Consider the following 20,236-nt stretch of genomic DNA (forward strand, 5'->3'; position numbering starts at 1 on the left):
ACTTCTCAATCCACTTTGTGTAATATCTTAGAAGTTTCCATGCTTGGAAAATGAGGTTCTTAGAATTAACTAATAGTTCAAAGGTGGTGTAAATTACCTGGAATTACAAATGAATTGTAATTCTTACTTTTACTCCTTCAACTGGAATTATAGCTCTTTTAATCTCTAGAATTTACCATTTTCCTCCTGTTGCCATAGTGAAATCAGGTAGCATGAGCAAAGCTGCAGGGTTTTTTTTTTTTTCTTCCCTTTGAACTTAGTTAAAAATAATGCTTAATCTATTAGGCATGCTCTTAAAATATGCTTTAAAAATGTAAATGTAAAAGTAGAGCAGGTAGAAAGTCAAAGACTGACAGGTTTAGAAATGAGAATCCTGTTTATCCATGTGCAGTTTCAAGGAAAGATTTTGCCCCTTTATCAGTTACTATTTGCCTCAAAAGACATTTTAAACCCAAAGAAACATTTTGCTTTGCCAAGTTCACTGGTTTGAAATGCAAGTGTGATCTCTACACATCCAAACTTGTGAGAGTAATAGCTTTTGCTACTGAAACGGGTGGATTTATTTTGATTATATATTTTCTGGTTTTATATTTTGATTTTGTTATGTGAACCTCCCTGAGACCTCTGGGTATAGGGTGATATATAAATTCAATTAATAATAATAATAATAATATTTTCCTACTGAGTTTTTTTTCTGATGAAAGCCTCTATTTACCTGTGGCCCTCCAGATGTTGTTTTCCTTCAAATCTAATCTCATCATCCCTGCCCATTGGTCATGCTGACAGGGGCTGATGCAAGTCCGATAGCATAGGAAAGGCCACAGCTCCCCCCCCCCCTTATTTGCTAGCTCTTGAATCACCTGGCTGTCAAAAAATGCTGGTGTAATCTTGATTGGGTTTTGCTCAATTACAGTAGTATGCAGTAGCAGGCAGCGGGGTTGTTACCTGGTTGAGTTGCAGCTGCATGCTGAGATGGAGATGGGCAAGTAAGCAGTGAGTTTGGTGCAGTGCAAACACACAGGCAGAAGCACCAGATTGGCTCCATTGGCATGTTAGCACCGCAACAATCTCACGTTCACCTGGCCCCTCTTTGTCTCCATCCTGTTATGCACCAGCCATTTAGCCAGTCGGAGAATAGGTAAGGGGCACAGCCCCAACACATCATCCGCTACTGATTTGTATCCTGTTTCTCAAGCAAAGGCTATCAGTGCTTACTAAGATGGTGGCTCTCTCTCTACAGTTGGCGGCAATAATGCTTCTGAATACCAGTTGCCGCCAGTTGCAGGAAACCACAGGAGAGGAGAACGCTCTCATGCTCTAATCCTGCTTGTGGGCTTGGTTGCTGTGAGAACAGGATGCTGGGCTAGATGAACCATTGCCCGGATCCAACAGGCTATTATGACATTCTTACACTCAATTAGTATTTTGTAGTGTTACCCTTCTACTTTAGGGAAGTTTTTAATATTTAATGCTGTATTGTTTTTAACACTTGATTGGAAGCTGCCCAGAGTGGCTGGGGAAACTCAGCCAGACAGATGGGCGAGGTATAAATAATATATTATTATTATTATTATTATTATTATTATTATTATTTATTATTATTACTTTGAAAGTGATGCAAATCATCTTTTTTTAAAACTTTGCCTTTTTTAAACTTTGCCTGATTTATTTATTTAGAAAAGCTTTATAAACTGCTTAATCAAAGGCCGAATCTCTGGGATACATTGCAAAGTTGTAGATAAAAACCACAAATCTGTTTTTTTATCAGCTAAAACACAGATAAAATCAGCAAAAAATGTTAAAACAAATGTAGGCAACCAAATCATATATCTGGATAGGCTTGCTGAAATAAAATTTAAAAAGTTGTCAATAGGTATATAAAACAACATAGCATGGATGCCTGCCTTATGTCAATAGATAGATTGGACTATTAAATAAATTATTACTTTACAACAAGAGATGAATTAGACAAGTGCTTATGAAACCTTGTTCTAAACAGTTGCAGGGATGGAGGTGTTAATATAGTCTGTTGAGCCTTGTCTCTTTAAGATCAGTCATGAAAGACCAGCAGGTAGAATACTTTCTCTGGCTAGAAGAAGGAATGACCTCAGGAAAAGGAGGTTGTAGCAAAAACTATTTTGGCCTAGGCTCCCAATAAAGAATTAATTACTTGAGGCCTAGCCACCTAGTCACCTTTTGGGTGTGTGACACCTCAGTATGACACATGTAGTGGGAGAGATTTTGTCTTTGGCACATCTCACTGTTCTGGCAAGGACTGCAGCCAGATCAACAGCTGAAAAAAGAAAAGATTTCTTCTGGCACAAGGCAGCCAGAGATTATTCAGATATCATCTTGCACTGGCCCCAGGATGGCCTGTTAGTTCAAGCCCTAAAAATAAACAACTATTAATCACCTAATGGCAAGATGAGTTGACCAGCACTTTGGCTGTCTGGACCTCAGGTTAACCTTTCTCAATAGCTTGTCTCATGTTTTCTGTCACCCTGGCAGTTTGCAGCCTGGCATTCCTCTTAAGTCCGTCAGTTTCAAGCTTAACTAAATGTTTGCTTCTAATTCTTCTCAATGATGATGTATAGTTTGGATCTTGGGGGAATTAGACAATAGAGGGCTTCCCCCCTACTTGCAGCCTTTCCAGAATAGGTTAATAGGCATGAAAGATTTGGAATGAAGATAGAGCTTTGTAGAGAGAACATTATATTTTTACGTACAACTCATGAAACAGCCATTTGGCAGAATTCTTTTCAAAGGTAGAATTCACTCTGATGTTAGGTTTTTGCTCTGTTTTCCTTATGCAAGTAGTAAGGAAAATCATAATCTGTGCATAGTTCTCTCTTGCTAGTCCTTATCTCACCATCACCACTTAAAAGATTAGTAAGCTAAGGATCTTGAAAACCATCCTGTGATTTTTATTATGTACAGCCCATATTACTGAGCGCATAGGACGTGAGGCTACAATTAACGTGGGCTTCTATTATAATTCCTTGGCAAATCCTTTTTATTGCACCAAAGCCATTTAGACTCATTAAATGCCGGGTTTCTTCATCTAAACCACAAGGTGGATAAAAGCAACTCAAGATCATGCATTGCCATGGCTGGGTGTGGAGACCCAAGGCAAATGGATATGAAAGGAGCTTCCAAACTGGCAAGAGTTTGGGGTGGGGGGGAGAGAAGCAGTGTCAAGTATCTTGCTGAAGAGGACCTTAGGAAAGAGTGAGTCTAATGAGCCTATGCATTGGCCTCCAGTTGACTGAACAAATTGCAGTGCTCCCTGCTAGTGCTGGCTAGTGAGGTGGCTTCTGAAAACAGTGGTGAGGTGTCAGAGGACAAAGGTCTGTGGCCTGCTCTGCATCCCCTAAGCTAGTCAGCTGCTGACAGGTGCAGTGGAAGAAGCTGAAGTTACATTCAAATGCCAGTCTGGTCATCTGTGCATGGGAGCCCTATCTTGTTCTTCCTGTCTCAATTAGCATATCGTGGGTCATCTTCCTCCCAGCAGTGTATGTTCCCCACCCAGGGGAACTGATTTGAAACTGAGTTTAAAAAACCCCATGAGGATCATCTCCCACCTAGGCAGCCATAGATGGTTCATGCCCTTTATGTGTTGGATGGCTAGTTTCTTAGTTTGGAATGATTCAATGTGAACATGATTAATGTATTTTAAATGCTTTTCACATAATGCATATTTCTCATCCACTGTTGTGTCAATTTTTCTCAGTATAGTGGTACCTCAGGTTAAGTACTTAATTCGTTCCAGAGGTCCGTTCTTAACCTGAAACTGTTCTTAACTTGAAGCACCACTTTAGCTAATGGGGCCTCCTGCTGCTGCCGTGCCGCTGGAGCACAATTTCTGTTCTTATCCTGAAGCAAAGTTCTTAACCCGAGGTACTATTTCTGGGTTAACGGAGTCTGTAACCTGAAGCGTATGTAACTTGAAGCGTATGTAACCCGAGGTACCACTGTATACAGTTTTAAGTTTACATTTTAAACTCCCCAATAGCCACCAAAATAGTAGATGGTTTTAATGTCCACAAAATAAACAATTGCTTTGAGTTATAAATAAGCCAGAAAAAAGGACTTGCAGCATTCCTACAGTCTGTTAATGCTCCAATTGTTGCCACACAAATAAAACATCCTTTTTTTTGCGTAAGCAATAGTGCATTTGAGTTAAACTGTATTCAACAGATATATGATAATGTGTAGAAAACTATGTATTCCTTTCTTCAAACCTACTAAATACGTAAAAGTGTTTGAAAACACCATGAGCCTGGCTGCAGTGCAAGACACTTTGCAATCTTTCACCGGCTTCAGATGGAGGCAGAGACAGTAGTACCTGGCAAGCAGGTTGGTAGGCACAAAAGAGCAAGACTTGACAGGTTTCAACCAGTGTTCAATTCGCTGGTCCACAAAATTCAGTTGTGAAAAGTGGCTTGAAGCACAGCTAAGGACTATGCTCTTGGTGCTTTTAATGTTACATCTGACTTCAACAGCTAATAATTTCCATTACATTATGAGATAAATCTGTCAATTATTAGTAACGTTTCACAGTTACCTGTACACAGTGTTCAATGTATTGTATATGCACAAAATTAATGAATGCACACATTAACCACATTTTTGCAAGTATCCAGGAGACAGGATTGGTCACATATGGTAGCAAACAATGTAGCAAACATACAAGGGTGCTCTCAGTAGGATTCTGGATTTATGAAATACAGCCAAGCTGTGTCATAAACTGATTTTAAAAGTTCCCTCATTTTCCAAAGCAATTTGCTGTGCGGCATGTTGGGAAAGTTATTTAGGAAACATATTTAGGAAACATAAACCCAAAGAAACCAAGCCTTGTAAGGAATAGTTTAGAGAACTGGGTATGATTAGCCTGGTGAAGTGAAGACTGAAAGGAGATAAGATAACCATCTTAAAATATCTTAAGGGCCGGAAGATGGAACAAGGTTGTTTTCTCCTGCTCTGGAGGGTAGGACCCAAACAAATGGATTCAAGTTATGAGAAAGGTGGATCCAACTAAACATCAGGAAGAACTTTCTGGCAATGAGTGGCAATTCCCGCCCCTTCCCACGGATGGAATAAATAAAGACACCGGACACCAGAATTTAAGTTAATGGGCGAAAATGGCCACAACTTTATTGATTACAGGTAAGAGTGGTATTGGCTTTAGGCATTGGCCCTAACAGACTATCCGGTCTAACCGGGAAGGGTTAAGCACCAACAGGGGGAGCCCCCGAGATGCACATCCCTAGGCGCTCCCCAAGGGGTTACCGCTCGGGGGCGCGCTTTAGGCCCTAGCCTCCGTAGGTTTCGGACGAGGCGACGCCCCCCGGAGTCCTTTAACGAACTACCCTTCACGATTTGGGGGAGGTGATGGCGTTCCTCCCCCCCAACTTCATTTGCATAACAATACCCCTGCCAATGCCTACCGCCAAAACCGAGGAGTTGTGACGTTTTGCTACGAGGTAGGCGAAAAAACCAAGTGGCTTCAAAATACAGCCAATTAGCCAAATGGAAAAACTCCTACCAGGCCCCTTGCGGCGACCAGCCGAAGCCCATAGCAAAGTCCAAATGCAAACCTAGAGGGCGGGTGGGTGGGAAAAACCGCAGCTGCTGCAAGGAAGGAAAAGGGGCGAGCCAGGGCTTCCCCGACCTTAAGTGCCCCATTGTAAGCCCGCCCCTAGCGCCTGCCGATTGGCCAGCGCTGTGGGATAATGAATAATAATTAGTTTGGGGAATCCCTGAGTCCCGCGGGGCTGGCGCCAGCCCCGCGAGAATGTAGTCAGGGGCGTGAGCCCACAACCCCTCCCCCTCCTTAGGTCGGGAGTGGCTTTAGGAAACATATTTAGGAAACATAAACCCAAAGAAACCAAGCCTTGTAAGGAATAGTTTAGAGAACTGGGTATGATTAGCCTGGTGAAGTGAAGACTGAAAGGAGATAAGATAACCATCTTAAAATATCTTAAGGGCCGGAAGATGGAACAAGGTTGTTTTCTCCTGCTCTGGAGGGTAGGACCCAAACAAATGGATTCAAGTTATGAGAAAGGTGGATCCAACTAAACATCAGGAAGAACTTTCTGGCAATGAGAACTGTTCGACAGTGGAACAGACTCTCACAAGAGTTTGTGGACTCTCCTTCCTCGGAGGTTCTTAAGCAGAGGTTGGATGGCCATCTGTCATGTATGATCTAGTTGAGATTTCTGCATTGCAGGGAGTTGGACTAGATGACCCTTGGGGCCCCTTCCAACTTCTATGAAAGCATCCTCAGACAATCAATATAATTGTAATATCTGGTTAAATCAATGTGCTGGATTGCTTTCATAATGGTTGAATTTCTGCTCACGGCAATCTGTAAATTTTCCAGTCTTCTGACAAATATACTTTAGCTAATTGTTTGCATTTCAGTGTAACTCTTAAGGTAACCATTTTCTCTGGGAATTGCACTTGAGTATTTTTTAAAAGGCTTAAATAGTATGTACAGCATCTCGTGGATTAGGCTACTCAGTAAATTTATGGTCAATACATATAACCCATTATTTTCTTTTACCAAGTATAAAAACTCTAGTGCCCCCCTCTATCCCATTGGTGTTCAGCCCCCAGTTTAACAAGTCTGACCACAAAGTATAAATCTGTACAATGCCTTGAAGGTAACATTTGTGTGTGTGTGTGTGTGTGTGTGTGTGTGTGTGTGTGTGTGTGTGTTATAGCCTGCTTTATAAATGGTTTAGGAAATGGGCTACAAGACTGCAGACAGATTGTGGGAAATGGTCTTATTTTCTGGAGTTGGGAACAAGAGGAATCCACACGTTCCTTGCACTTAAATAGGAGCATCGAGTAAAAACTAAAAGGTTTTTACATTGCACAGTCTAATAACTGTCTGAAAAAGGTCATTTCTCCAACATTGTTGATTTCTTCACTGATTAATGCTTGGACTTTCAAAATAAATCACATTGCTCCAGCATAATGGCCTATGAAACGCATTTCTTTTTAGACAGAAGTCTCTTGTTTTGACACTGGATTTGGATTCCAAAGACTTTCCTGGGTTGTTTCCATGTTTTCTTTTTTTAAGAGAGCGCCATAGCCCTCATGCCTTGTCTATGAGCTTCCCAGAGGCATTTGGTCTAGATGAGCTTTGGTCTAATCCAACAGGGCTCTTCCTATGTTCTGATTTCATCACAGTGAGCAATAGTTGTAACATTTTCCGTTCAGCCTAACTTTCTTTAAAGTGATCACAAAAGGAAGGTTGGTCACCAATTTGTTTAACCGTATAATTAATCTATAAATAAGTTTCTGCACTTACTCTATAATTTGCAGCCCTGAATTGGGTTCTTCACAAATCACATCTATGCATCTATGAAAAATGGTGCTGAGTCTCAAATTAAAAAGGGTGGTTCTTGCTTCTATCTTTGACCTCTTTACTGCTTCCCGTTGACACAAAAGGGAAAAAAGGTTAAATGACTTTTCAAATTAAGGCAGCAATAATTAACTACTGGCATTGTTTGTGATTTTCCGATTCTGCGAGCTAATGAGAGAGAAATTAGTGCTTAGCAGCAGGAGTTTCTGATAGTCAGTGCCAAATGTTAAATGTGCCAACAAGTTAATTTTGGTTTTAAGTACTTCACTTAAGTCTTTTTGAACAAGGAATTAGAATAGAGATTGTATGGATGTTACGCATATGCTACCTTTGATTTATGGAGACATTGTGTTATGAGATACATCCTGTCCGGCATTGAAGGAATAATAACATTAATGCATAAAATACAGAAATCCAGTTGATTCAGTGGGCCAGTTGAAACATAACCACAAACCATGGTTTGCGGTTACAAGAGAGGATCTATTGTAGGCCACTATAATCTGGTTTTACTGCCGATCACCATTTCGAAAGAATTATTTAACACAGCTAAATCTGCAACACTAGTCCTTACATAGCACCTGTCATTCTAAAATACCCAAGGTTTTAGAGTGAAAAATGCTATACACAGCAATTGCTTCTGAAAGCATAGGAAGGCAGTGGTTATAAATCCACAGATGGCCGAATTAAGCAGTTGAATATAAGAAAGGTCCTCCGTCTAATCAGAATGGTAAAAGAAGTCCACTAGGTTTTGTCGCTTTTGTTCATTATTCATTAGACATCTGTGGAACGGTCCCTCCATTGTAGTGTTGGAAAGAACCACCCCAATGAAGCCAGCCTGGTTCTGCCCACGTTTTTAAATATGTTTTATTGACTTGGCGGACTTTTAAATTGTTATGGCTCTCTTGAGACATCCCCATTATAATTAAGGCCCTTAACAAAAGCTGACTACCATGTTGGTGTGAATTCAGACCCGTGTACAAACCATTATATGACATTCCACTGACCTTGTACATACAGTCTCTTAACAGCTCATCCTGTACTGTTGTTTTTGGCAAGTTCACTATGCCATGCAATAAATCACAGAAAGGGAGAAGGGAAGAGCTTTCTGGCCTCGTGTTGTACAGCCTGGTGTAACGTTAGACTATAGAAGGCTGTTCTGTTTTTAGACATCCTTTTACTAACCTAACATTCATAATTTATGATTTCACTGTAAAATTCTTGCAATACTATACCAAAAGTAGTGCTTCCCTTTAATTAAGTGCTCTCAGTAGGAAAAACGTGAAACTGATGTGCAAAACATATCACTACACAATGATTGATAGTGATTACTTCTTTATGAACCCAGCCTGAGGGTCTGAACTTCCTGATGGATAAAATAGGCCATGGGGCTACTTCCTGAGATTGCCTAGTAGGGATCAGTCAGCCTTAGTAATATCTGAGGAATTTCTAAGGCACAAGCAGGAGAGTTTTAGAATAAATAAATAAATAAACCTGTGATGAACTGTGTTTTAGCATTGATAGTTTCCTGCGCAATTCCTCATTGTAGAGATTTTATTACAAATAATAGTAAGCATTGTACAATACTGAAATCTTTGCTCCTCTCTGAATTCTTCTTCATACTCTTCCCTTTTCTTAATCCTGAAATAATCAGGGCTGGAATATGTGGAAAGCAAAATAATATAGAGCCTCCTCTAAAAATCATGTAGTGTTCAGCCAAAGGTTCTTAATGGACTATTATTAACTAATATTCAAGGAAATAACAAATAATATTTGTTTGTCCAGTAAGAATCTTTGGAGATCCTTTGAAAGATTAAACACAGCCTTTCGTTTAAACGTGCTTTATCTTCAATACCTGTAAAGCGCTTTGCTCACTTTCCATGACCTGCTTCCAGAGTTATTAATAGTTCACAGCTTCACATGTTTTTATGCTCTTCTTGTTGGTGTGATTATTCATTAATAATGTCTGGTCTTTTCTTTTTTACCCTAGATTTGGTCCCGGACTAGTTATCTATTGGTATGGCTTTATCGAAGAGTTGGACTGTCATCGCAATCGTGGTATCTTGCTCAAAGACTGCTTCCCTACAGACATAGTTACTCTTTGAGACTTCCATGGGGGTGATAGAAAAAATGAGAGGAAAAGGCGAATCCGGAAGCAATTTTACTTTCCTGCACTATAAACTACTGGCAACATCTGCCCTGAACTTCAGGTGAACTCTTCCAGCCCAGGATCACACTACTACTACTTTAGACAAACACATCAAGGGTCTCTGCTTTACTTCAACCCTCTGCTGATGCAAGCAGCCAAAAAATACAGACACAGCCCAAACATTATCAGCATTTCTGTCTCTGTCAAACAGTTTATAGATAGCCGTAATCTTTCTTCCTTCCGGATGGCTTCTCCTTGCACTTTGAACAAAAGAAGAAATGTGGAGGCTGAAAGGTGTGGCTTTCAGTTTTCTTCCCAGTTATGAAGTCACTTTAAAAAAATGTCTTCTGTCACACAAGCCTCTTTTCTGGTAAATGTTAAAAACCTAGCTAACACAAACTTAAGTATTCCATTCTTAAATGGTCTTGTTGCGCCAAGCTACTACAGGCTCTTATAGGTTAGGGAAGCAAGTCATCTGGCAATACATTGTTTTAACTCTGAACTTCCAGGGTTTCTGGGCACAAAGCCAGACAGTTGACCCTTTTAATGTAAATTTTAATTACTGGTATTTATCTCATTTCATGCTGTTAAAAGCAATAGCATAATTGTAGAAATGCTATTCTCTCTTACAAAAAAATGTCTCATTTGTCCGATCCTGAAATTAAAAGTCAAGAAATATTTATAGTATATATTAAGTTGTAATGGACATTTTAATATTTTAGAATAAAGTGGGCATTGTTACAGCTTGAGTCTTAGCCTGGCAATCTGTGTTAGAAAGATCTTTTCGGTAACAGTATGAAGGCAAAGATTTTATTTGGACATGCTGTGGAGATGCCTGAGAATCAGAGCTATGTACCTGATATATTACCCTTGGATATGAATTCAATACCTAATGGTCATGCTCACAAGCATATAAAACTATTCAGGCTATAGCAACCCTAAGTGGATGCCTCCTGCACTCCCATAGCCTATTTGAAGTCCTCAGTTCATCATCCAACAAGTACTCAAAGCTCATCATGTATATTCCACTTTCGTGGCAGAAGGAAATGGAAGAAATATAATTATCACTGCTTTTCATACTCTTTTGACAAGCTATTATAAGCCTCTTTCCATTGCTTCAGAAACTGGTCCGACCCACATTCATATTATATATTTTCTGCCAGTCACTAACATTCTCATATCTTTATGTACTCATCTCAGCAAGGAAAGACAACATTCTGCTTACACATTCATTCATTTATTTGTTTATCACAATTATACCTTCCCCTTAAGCAAAAAAGATCTCAGAGCGTCTCACAAAAATCATTCCTAAAACACGCTCTGTCCTCAGACTCGCAAACGAAAAAGATGTAACACACAAGGAAAAGGGAATGATAGGGAGGAGGAAAATGCAAGCTCCAGCACACAAGTTCTTACAATTACAGCCAGCAGTGGTAGTGGCAGTTCTGGCTGTGGGGAATTAAATATGAATTTCTATGACCCACATGCATGGGGAGGAGCTAAAGAAAATGGCTGGGTTCAGAAATGTCTGGATTCAAAACACGGGGCTTTGCACACCCTCCTGCAGAGACAGAGTAGCAGAAAAAGTTAAGCAGTAATATAGGGTTAGGAATATAGGTTGCTAAAACTTTTTAACCAGTTCAGTTGCACGCAGCAGCTAACCTCTTTCTACTCCTCTTGCTATGAGCAGGCCACACACAGAAGTAAGTTTAAAATGATTTACTTGCAGATATTCAAGGTCTCGGCCATGCATTGTTCCATGCAGCAGCAATGATAATGCTGGCAGAACACTCTTGGGTAGAAAATACAACAGGACAACTTCGATTATGCATTCTAAGCTTGGAGCTAGCTTAAGCATGTCCATCCTGGTTGCAGAGATAGAGAGATAAGGAAGAGGAAAGAAGCTCCACTTCCTTTCCAGAGGAGAGGGGGTATGATCAAACTGAATCTATCTAGCAATACAACTCTGTGATCCTTAACCCCTTAATACACCAACTAGCAGTCATGCATTGTTATGTTTTACTGCAATCTCCCACACTGCCCTTAATAAGAGCAATCCTTCCCCTGAAACACTCTACACACACACCCTGATCAGATCCAGGAACAGAGCTTGTGAGACATCTAGGTCAAAAGGGCAGAGCAAATCCTGAAGTTACCTTTTCCCCAGAGTTCACTCAGTTTTGCTGCTTTTTAAAATGAAAATGGGAAAATCTCATTGTATTAAAAGAAATAACATTTGTTTCTTCCTGCCCCCTCCATCATCCATTTCCAGAAGAATCTCAGTGTTTTTCCTAGAGTAGACCATAGCTTGCCTATTTTGCAGAGGACCCTGTAGTTTTTGAGGTATGTTTCTTTGAAATATTAAACTTTCAGCAAGACCTTATTTCAAGCAGCTGTAACTCATTTATGTTTAACATACTGCAACAAGCTTGTAGGTTTGCTTGCACATAAAAGATGGCAGAAGAAATCTGTAGTGTGTAACTTACTGGTACTACACAGAAGTAATATTCAGGGTGTTACTGCCTTGTGTACATAAAACTTGTTCAAAAGGTGAAAATAAAATAGTATTCCAGCATTATTCCCATACAAAACTGAAGATGAGGGTTGTCTAAATGGGGTGGGGGAGGTTTTAAGGGTAAAACTGGATTTGCTTGAGGTGGTACAGCTGCATTCTGTTGTGTGAAGTAATCTGCAACAGCAGCCTTTATAAGATGGCTTAGTAGTTCTCTCTCTCCCTGTCTTTGGAATAAATTAAATTTATCTGCACAGATGTTGAAAATCCTGCTCAAGCCCCATCTAATCTTTGTTTTGTTTGAATTTTACATTAAATTATGTTAAGGAAAGATAAATAAACGAGGTGCTTGTATCTTAGTATTTATACCCCTCCATAACGTTGTGACATAACAGGTTGGCAGACTATATTGGTGTCTTCAATCAAAGTTTTTGACTTTATTTAGAAATGAGCCCATATAATCATTTTAAAAATAGCATGAAGCAAGTCATAAAGACTTGCTGTCGAACTTTGCTAATTCTCTTTCCACAGCCTTACCATCAGCAAAATTATTTTAAAAACTGATAAATTAAAAATGGTGCTCTATTGCAAAATAATAACATATGTGTATTTTTTCCTTATCAAATATACACATCAATTATAAGTGGGTTTAAAAAAAAAAACAACTAAAAAAACCTATTGTGTTTTTTTTACAATGCTATAGTCATTAGAACCTTAACATTACAGCCAAATCCAGTTTTATGGAGAGAGTATTCTGCAGAATGTGCTAATGAATTATGCCAAGCAAGAAAACAGAAGTGGGCATAAAACTGAATGATGTTCTCACTGGCATATATAGACTTACCAAGCATCTGCTCTTACAAACACTGTAAAAAGGCCTTTCCCCAAGCCATAGAAACTGCTGCATTTGTGTGCAATGAGTTCAATATGGAGATAAAAGGAAAATCTTTGGTTCATCAATAATGAGACATGGACACACATGGGCTCATTCTCAGTTGCCAGAGGCTCAGCTAATTACCTTTCTGTTATTCTTGGGGGTGGGAGATCTTCCTAAAATGGAGAGGGAAGTGGAGTTAAAATTAAGTAGATATGGGGGTGGGGGGAGATATAGTGATGACGAGTGACTTCTTCGGTTCGGATTAAGACTCTTTCAGAATCCTCAGTGGCATAATGAAGTTTTCTCTCAACAAACTGGTAAGAGTGGGGGGAAACCTGTGACCCACTGAGCAAGCCTTGTGTCCGAGTAGGGATTCTCCACAATTTGAATGCAGGGCTCCCTAGTCAAAACCAAACACCCTAATTACACAGGGGTCACCAGTGTTGCACCCACAAGTGGCAGTGTGCCCACCAGTGCCTCCAATGGCGGCTGCAAAAGTTCTCAGTAGACATTCCCTTAGGAATCCACAATGCATGAGAGTTTATTTGCGCCTCCTGTTGTGTTACTATTTGCACATGCTCAGCCTCTCCTGCAGTGAACACACACCCTCAAAAATGCCCACATTTCATTGGATGCCAGAATGGGACATCCACAATAATTCTGAACAGAGGAGAGGGTCAGATTCCTTCTGTGTAGGAATGAGCATGGCAGTGGCTGATGTACAGTCAAACCTTGGTTGTCGAATGGAATCCATTCCGGAAACCCTTTTGGCTTCCGGAATGTTCAACAACCAAGGTGCGGCCTCCAATTGTTTGCAAGAGCTTCCTGCACTCAAGCGGAAGCTGCGCCGGATGTTCGGCTTCTGAAAAGCATTCAAAAACCAGAGCATTACTTCTGGGTTTTCGGCGTTTGGGAGCCCAAAATGTAGGCATTTGGGATTCGATGTTTGGCTGTAGTTGTATTTTTTCCCATTGATGAGGTAGATGATGGGAAATGTGTATGCATCATTTTGTGGCCCTGTCTCTTTTTCTGCTCATCCAGAAGTTTGCAGAATATAAAGCTATATTTATGCACACACATCTTCCAGGGCGTTTAGTGTGCTTCAGTTGATGGTGTTGCGTTTTACACCACCTTGGTAATTTTTCATTTAAATGTGGTCTATAAAGGATTTTAATAAATAAACAGCAAGAATGAAAATCTTGAATCAGTGTCAGCTTTTGGGCTTCCGAGAAGATAATCAAAATTGCAAGACCAGCCCTCCTCCATCTGTGCTGACTGTTAGCGAAATGAAGCTGGGAGTTGCCCTAGTGCTATTCTGGAAGCCAAAGGGAAGGATAAAAATCTATTCGTTCTTTTACTTATGTCAATGAATGAATGCCAAAAATAAATGTGCAACGGATGCTAGAAGATAGAGAGTGTGAAGGAAGAGCTCCAGGATGTTCTTTATTTTGGACACATATTGATTGATGCAGGAATCCATATGAGTTCCAGAAGATTGACCTACCCCTTGACCTAAATGGGAAGAGACCCCGTACACACTGGACAATGTGCAGATATTATAGTCTGCACCATAGAGGTGAATGTGGTAGCATTTCTGAGAGGCTACATTTGCAAGCTCTCAACACACATGAAAACACTGGTTTGCGGGGGGGGGGGATTCACTCTGAATCATATTAAGCCAGTGTTGTTTATTCACTTTCCCATAGTATTCTTTGTGCATTAGCTTTCAACACTTGTCTTCCTGGGACAAATTCTACCACAAATACAAGAGTCTTTATGATGCAATAGCCAAATCTCCTACACATCTGTTCAACAGAGGCCCATGGTTCAGCCTAGATCAGAGAATGCTTAAGGGGAAAGATGAAGCTAGAGGAGACATGACCACTAGGGAGGCTGGCCAAGAATAAAGATGGCTTGAGAAAGTGGGGCAAAGTAGGCTATGCAGGGGAAAGTGAGGAACTGGGAAAACACAGGCTGGTAGAAACATGGAACTCAAAAAAAGGAGAATCCAGTGAGAATCTAGCTATAGCCAGTGCCTTTTTTTCTGGGGGGATGCCGGGGTCCGCATTCTCCTAAACATTTTGTGAATCTTTGTACTTTTGTCCATTTACTGTAGAGTGGTACCTCGGGTTACAAACACCTCAGGTTACAAACACTTTGGGTTACAGACTCCGCTAACCTGGAAGTAGTACCTTGGGTTAAGAACTTTACCTCAGGATGAGAACAGAAATCGCACGCCAGCAGCGTGGTGGCAGAGGGAGGCCCCATTAGCTAAAGTGGTACCTCAAGTTAAGAATGGTTTAGGAATGGACCTCCGGAATGAATTAAGTTCGTAACCAGAGGTACCACTGTATTTATTTTTCCTGATTTGAACTATAAAATGGTGATTTTCTTGAGTCAAAATGAGAGTACCCTTAAACATTTTTTTAGAAAAAAAGCACCGCTGAGAATTATGGGCCAAAGAGTCCAGGGAAGAAAAGGGTTGTGAACTTGAGACTATATACTGTGACAGGAGGATTCTCTCAGTGGTGGCAATAAACCTACTGCAGTCATCTGATCTGGCAACCCTAACTAGAGACAATGCATCTGTTGGAAACATGTAGCAGCTAAATTTCACATAACAATTTGAACTAATTAGCCAAATCTTTGGCAGCAGGTTTCTAGTTTATCTCCCGTGATGCCCTTCCATCACCCTGACAAAAAATGTGTCACCAGCACCCGTTGTACTGGATAGAGCAACATCCTTAGGAGAGCTGTAGGCCCTTGTCTGTATTCTTGTGTTTTGAAATTAGGCTCCAGAATGTGTGAGCTTGATTCATATTGCTAAGGGCAGAGAGCTATGCTGCAAATCACTGGTCTTCCGCCGGTAGGTCGGCAGCCACTAGTGGGTCACAGCCTGATTCAAAGTGGGTCACAACAGGAGCACTACCTCCATGCAAATATATGGTTAAAAAATAATAATTCAAAATGCATCCCAAACACATGTTTGGGTTAAAAGTGGGTTGAAGATAGGTTGAAGATACCTGCTGTAAATGCAATCATCTACACTGTAAATTCTCGTTCTGGTTAACTTGCTCAGAAGTAGTCAGTGGATAGGCTTGTGCCAACCTTGGCTTTTTGGAACTGCTGTGGGAAAAGATTTTTTTTAAAATGGTATGCAGAAATGTTAACTAAGATGGCTAGGAGTGGTGCTTGGCAGCAAATTACGCTTTATAGTGGAGCTATCTAGTACGATCTTTATAAAACAGGCCTTCTTGGGTTAAGGAAAGGTCACATGCTACACAAAGTTTGAAGGCACAGGGTGTATTACTCAAGGCTTTCCCTCCTGTGTATAGTAAACATTATTTGAACCCTTATTATTAAGACCATGCCAGAATTCAAAAGATTAAATAAGGAAGATGCAATTATGAGCTAAATAATAAACAGAGCAGATTCAGTTCCTGTTGCATTTTTTGCTTTCCTGCCATTGTTTAATATATGGCTTTTATACAAAGAGCAGCTTAGGTCAGCTACTATAAATTATGCTTTTAGTACAATGGTAATCCAGTAAAATTATTTCAAAGCTTGATCAAAGAGATTCAAAAGTCTCCTCTAAACTTTTCCATATTACAGGGGGTGGAGACTCATTTTGAAGCCTTAACTGTTTCAGTTTGGTCCAATAATTTTTGGTGCAATCCTGACAATACTGAAATGTGTGCCCTACATTTGGAAAGACATGATATGGGCAGATTTATTTGAGGCCTATGGGGAACTTATACCAGCTGATGCTTTTAAAGACACTCATTAAGACTCCTGTCTTAAGGCATCACACTGGAAGTGCTGAACCATGTTTACTCTTATAGGAACAAGGCTGTGTGAAGCTTGGGCTCACATGCTCCTATCTCCCCTCTCCTCTCTGTTTGGCTGTACTGAAGGAGAAAAGATTGAGACTGTGGAGTGTGCAAGCATTTTGCAAAGCTAAATCATGCTTTACATTCATTCAAACGATGCTATTAAGTTGATGGAAAAATGGGAGGGAAAATAATGTTAATTGCAACATAATAAAAATATAATAGGCATTAGTTTATTGTGTTTAATTTATTTCATTAAAATTATACACTGCTTAGTTATAGAAAAAAAACTCAAAGCTGTTTACAAAAAGATAAAACAAGAAAATTATCAAGAAGAAAGTGCAACTGTTTAAAACATCCAAAAAGTTAAAGTATTAATTCGGGTTGAAAGTCACATCAGCTTTCTAAGCACCTGGGTAGCCTTGTTTAAACAAGAATGTTTTTCTGCAGTTGCGGAAAAGAATACAGCAAATGCAGCTGCTTGATATTTAATAAAACAACTGTAAGCAACCGTTTCTCTATCAACACTCTATCATAGCAAAGCAGTGCAGATTGGGGCAACACTATGCAAAAATACACACACATTCAGTTCTCAGTGGCTGGAATTGGCAGAGGCTGTCATGACTCCAGAATCAAGCAGTGATCAAGATTCCAGAAGCTGCGGAGTCACCAGCTAAGGAGCCATATTCTGAGCTTAGTGACCAGAGGGCCACTACATCAGAGGCACCTTGGACCAGATCCCACCGCACTCAGATCTCTCAAGCACCTTCCTCTGAGCCTCAGGTGTGCCTCCCAGCCTACATTGTGATTCCAGCAGTGCAAGGAGTGCACAAAACAAGAACCCAGGTAGCATTGACCTGCCCATCAACAGACTAGAGGCTTGGTCCTTTAAGGATTGCAGTTCTCACAAATGAGTGGAGGAAGCTAGGAGAGGTGGACTGGAGGCAGAGGTTGAAAAGGCCTTTGCCCTTTAGCCTTTGTCTGGGCACGTTGCTCACTCAGAGCTGTCTATGGTGCTTCAAGCGCTGCCCCTTCACTGAACTGGAACAGGGCAAAGGCAAGGACATGGTGTTTGGTGCTGCTTCACCAGCACTTTCCCAGCAGGCAAAGTAGTTCTCCCCCCACCCTATGGATCAAGTTTCACAGGTGGGTGGGACCACCCACCCATCAATCACTGGGTGGCATGATGACACCCAATGATTGGCAGGTGGATAGCCTCACCCATGTCAAAGTTGGTCTGCAGGATGGGAGGAGATAAGGATCTGGCCCACGGGGATGGGGATGTTCCTGCACCCACCTTAAATAAAAGGGCTAGAGATCAATTACGTAATTTTTATTGAAAACTGGAAATTTATAGACTGGACATGAAAGATATTTGGAAAGTTAGCTCCTTTCTCTGGTGGCTGAAGCCTTGAGCTGTTGTAATAAGCAATAATATCCATTTCCTGGAAGTGTTTGCTGGAAGTATTTGAGTTTTGCATGTTTTATCACAAACTGTAATCCCATATCCTGCTTTATAACATGAGATAGGGTAGTTCTAATGTTTAGGCCAGCCTTTGGGGTGCAACCGAGCCAAAGTTAAACTTGTTACGCACCATTGATAGCCATTTGAGAGAGTTAACATGTACTTAACCCTCTTGATGACGGTATCAGAAAATTAATGTGTTTTATTTACTTTGTCAACTGAGGGGCAGCTTACTATATAAGAAATATCTCAAAGTGGTTTGCAATTAGGGGTCAAGGATTCTAAATCAGCAAGGAGACAAGGACTCTAGAACATACTGCAGGCTCAATGCATATATAGAAATTATATAAGTAGTCAACAAATATAATTATTTAATAAATACTCGTATTTACAATTGCAAATGTAAAAGCTGGAGTTTAAATATATATATACGCAGGCTATAAAATTATATAAATAACAAGGAGTACTATCCAGAGATCAATCGTCAAAAAATACTGTTTTTCAGTCTCTGAAACATGCTACAGATAATAATAATAATAATAATAATAATAATAAATTACTTAATTTATTAATTAAATTAATTAAATACCCTTCATCTGTAGATCTCAGGGCAGTTCACAACATAATTACAATATGAAAAACACAAAATACATAATAAAAATAAGAACAGACGCAAACCCGCCCTCCCACAACACATTTAAATGGGCATTGGATGTCAATCAGCTAAAGGCCTGGTTGAAATGGAAAGTTTTTGCTTGGCGCCTAAAGGTGAAGGTGTCAGCTGAACCTCCCTGGGGAGAGCATTCCACAAATGGGGAGCTAGAGCTTCCCAGATGGCAAAAGGAGAACGTTCCGGAAAACACCTTTCCCAACATTGACCCACACAGTCATCAGGATCGTTGGATGAGACTTGGTTGACTGGGCCTCAACTTGCAGTCTGCCAACTAGCAGCAACACAGAAGTGGTCCTTCTCCATGGTAACACCTATTTTATATCCAATGTGGGGAACCTTTATCAGCCCAACGGCCACATTTTCTTCTGAACAATCTTCTGGCAACACATGCAAGTGGCAGGAGGTTGTTGTTGTTGTTTAGTTGTGTCCAACTCTTCATGACCCCATGGACCAAAGGACGCCAAGGACTCCTGTCTTCCACTTTCTCCCGCAGTTTGGTCAAACTCATGCTGGTAGCTTCGAGAACACTGTCCAACCATCTCATCCTCTGTCGTCCCCTTCTCCTCGTGCCCTCCATCTTTCCCAACATCAGGGTCTTTTCCAAGGAGTCTTCTCTTCTCATGAGGTGGCCAAAGTATTGGAGCCTCAGCTTCACGATCTGTCCTTCCAGTGAGCACTCAGGGCTGATTTCCTTAAGAATGGATAGGTTTGATCTTCTTGGGACCATCGGCTGGGTGAGGACTGCAGGGCCTGCTCCCTTCCAGGGCCTTTTCCAACTGGCCCAGGGGGCGTGGCCCAGGCCCTCTCTCCCAGCTATAAAGGGACTCCTGCTGCGGTGAGGCCTTGGACCATCGGCTGTGGGGAGGACTGCAGGGCCTGCTCCCTTCCAGGGCCTCTTCCAACTGGCCCAGGGGGCGTGGCCCAGGCCCTTATTTGGAACACACTTTTGGGGAAGTGTGGGAAGTGTTCTGCCATTGCTTCCCTGTTCCAAGTGGTTAATGTGCTTTGTCCTCAAGCAGTCGGTGGCAATTTAAATTTTTATTTATTTTTTTCCTTTTTCCTTTGTTGGGGGTGGGTGGGTGGGTGGGATGGATATTTGGTTGGGGATTAATTTTAGTATAATTGTTCTGTTCCTTTTTTGTTGTTGTTGTTTTATTGGTTCTGTATAGTTTGTGTTTTGTTTTTAAGGGGCGGGATCAGGGCTGCCTGGGAGTGAGGCCCCAGCCAACACGATGGCTGGGACAAGTTCCACAGGGGGGGGGGAGCACTGGGACATCCGATCTCGGTGATCATGGGCAGGAGGCGGAGTTACTCTAAGACCAGACCATGTCATTACCGAGGAGGCAGGTTTAGTTTTTGTT

The 20,236-nt window shown here is 40.9% G+C and overlaps 1 protein-coding gene across 5 annotated transcripts in view; it reads left to right on the forward strand.

Moving 5' to 3' along the window:
• Nucleotides 1-10,261, forward strand: part of CDIN1 (CDAN1 interacting nuclease 1) — a 128,256-nt gene extending 117,995 nt beyond the window's left edge. For 4 of the 5 annotated variants that reach the window (XM_080979299.1, XM_080979302.1, XM_080979301.1 and 1 more), the window contains one exon: nucleotides 9,360-10,261. In XM_080979299.1, coding sequence (XP_080835425.1) covers nucleotides 9,360-9,474 — 115 coding nt within the window. In that variant the 3' untranslated portion in view covers nucleotides 9,475-10,261. The remainder of the gene's footprint in view (nucleotides 1-9,359) is intronic. The other variant, XR_013978983.1, reaches the window with a different exon arrangement.
• The last annotated feature ends 9,975 nt before the right edge of the window (nucleotides 10,262-20,236 follow it).

This window comes from Podarcis pityusensis (genome assembly GCF_964106645.2).
Source record: "Podarcis pityusensis genome assembly, chromosome: 1".
Taxonomy (NCBI): Eukaryota; Metazoa; Chordata; class Lepidosauria; order Squamata; family Lacertidae; genus Podarcis; species Podarcis pityusensis.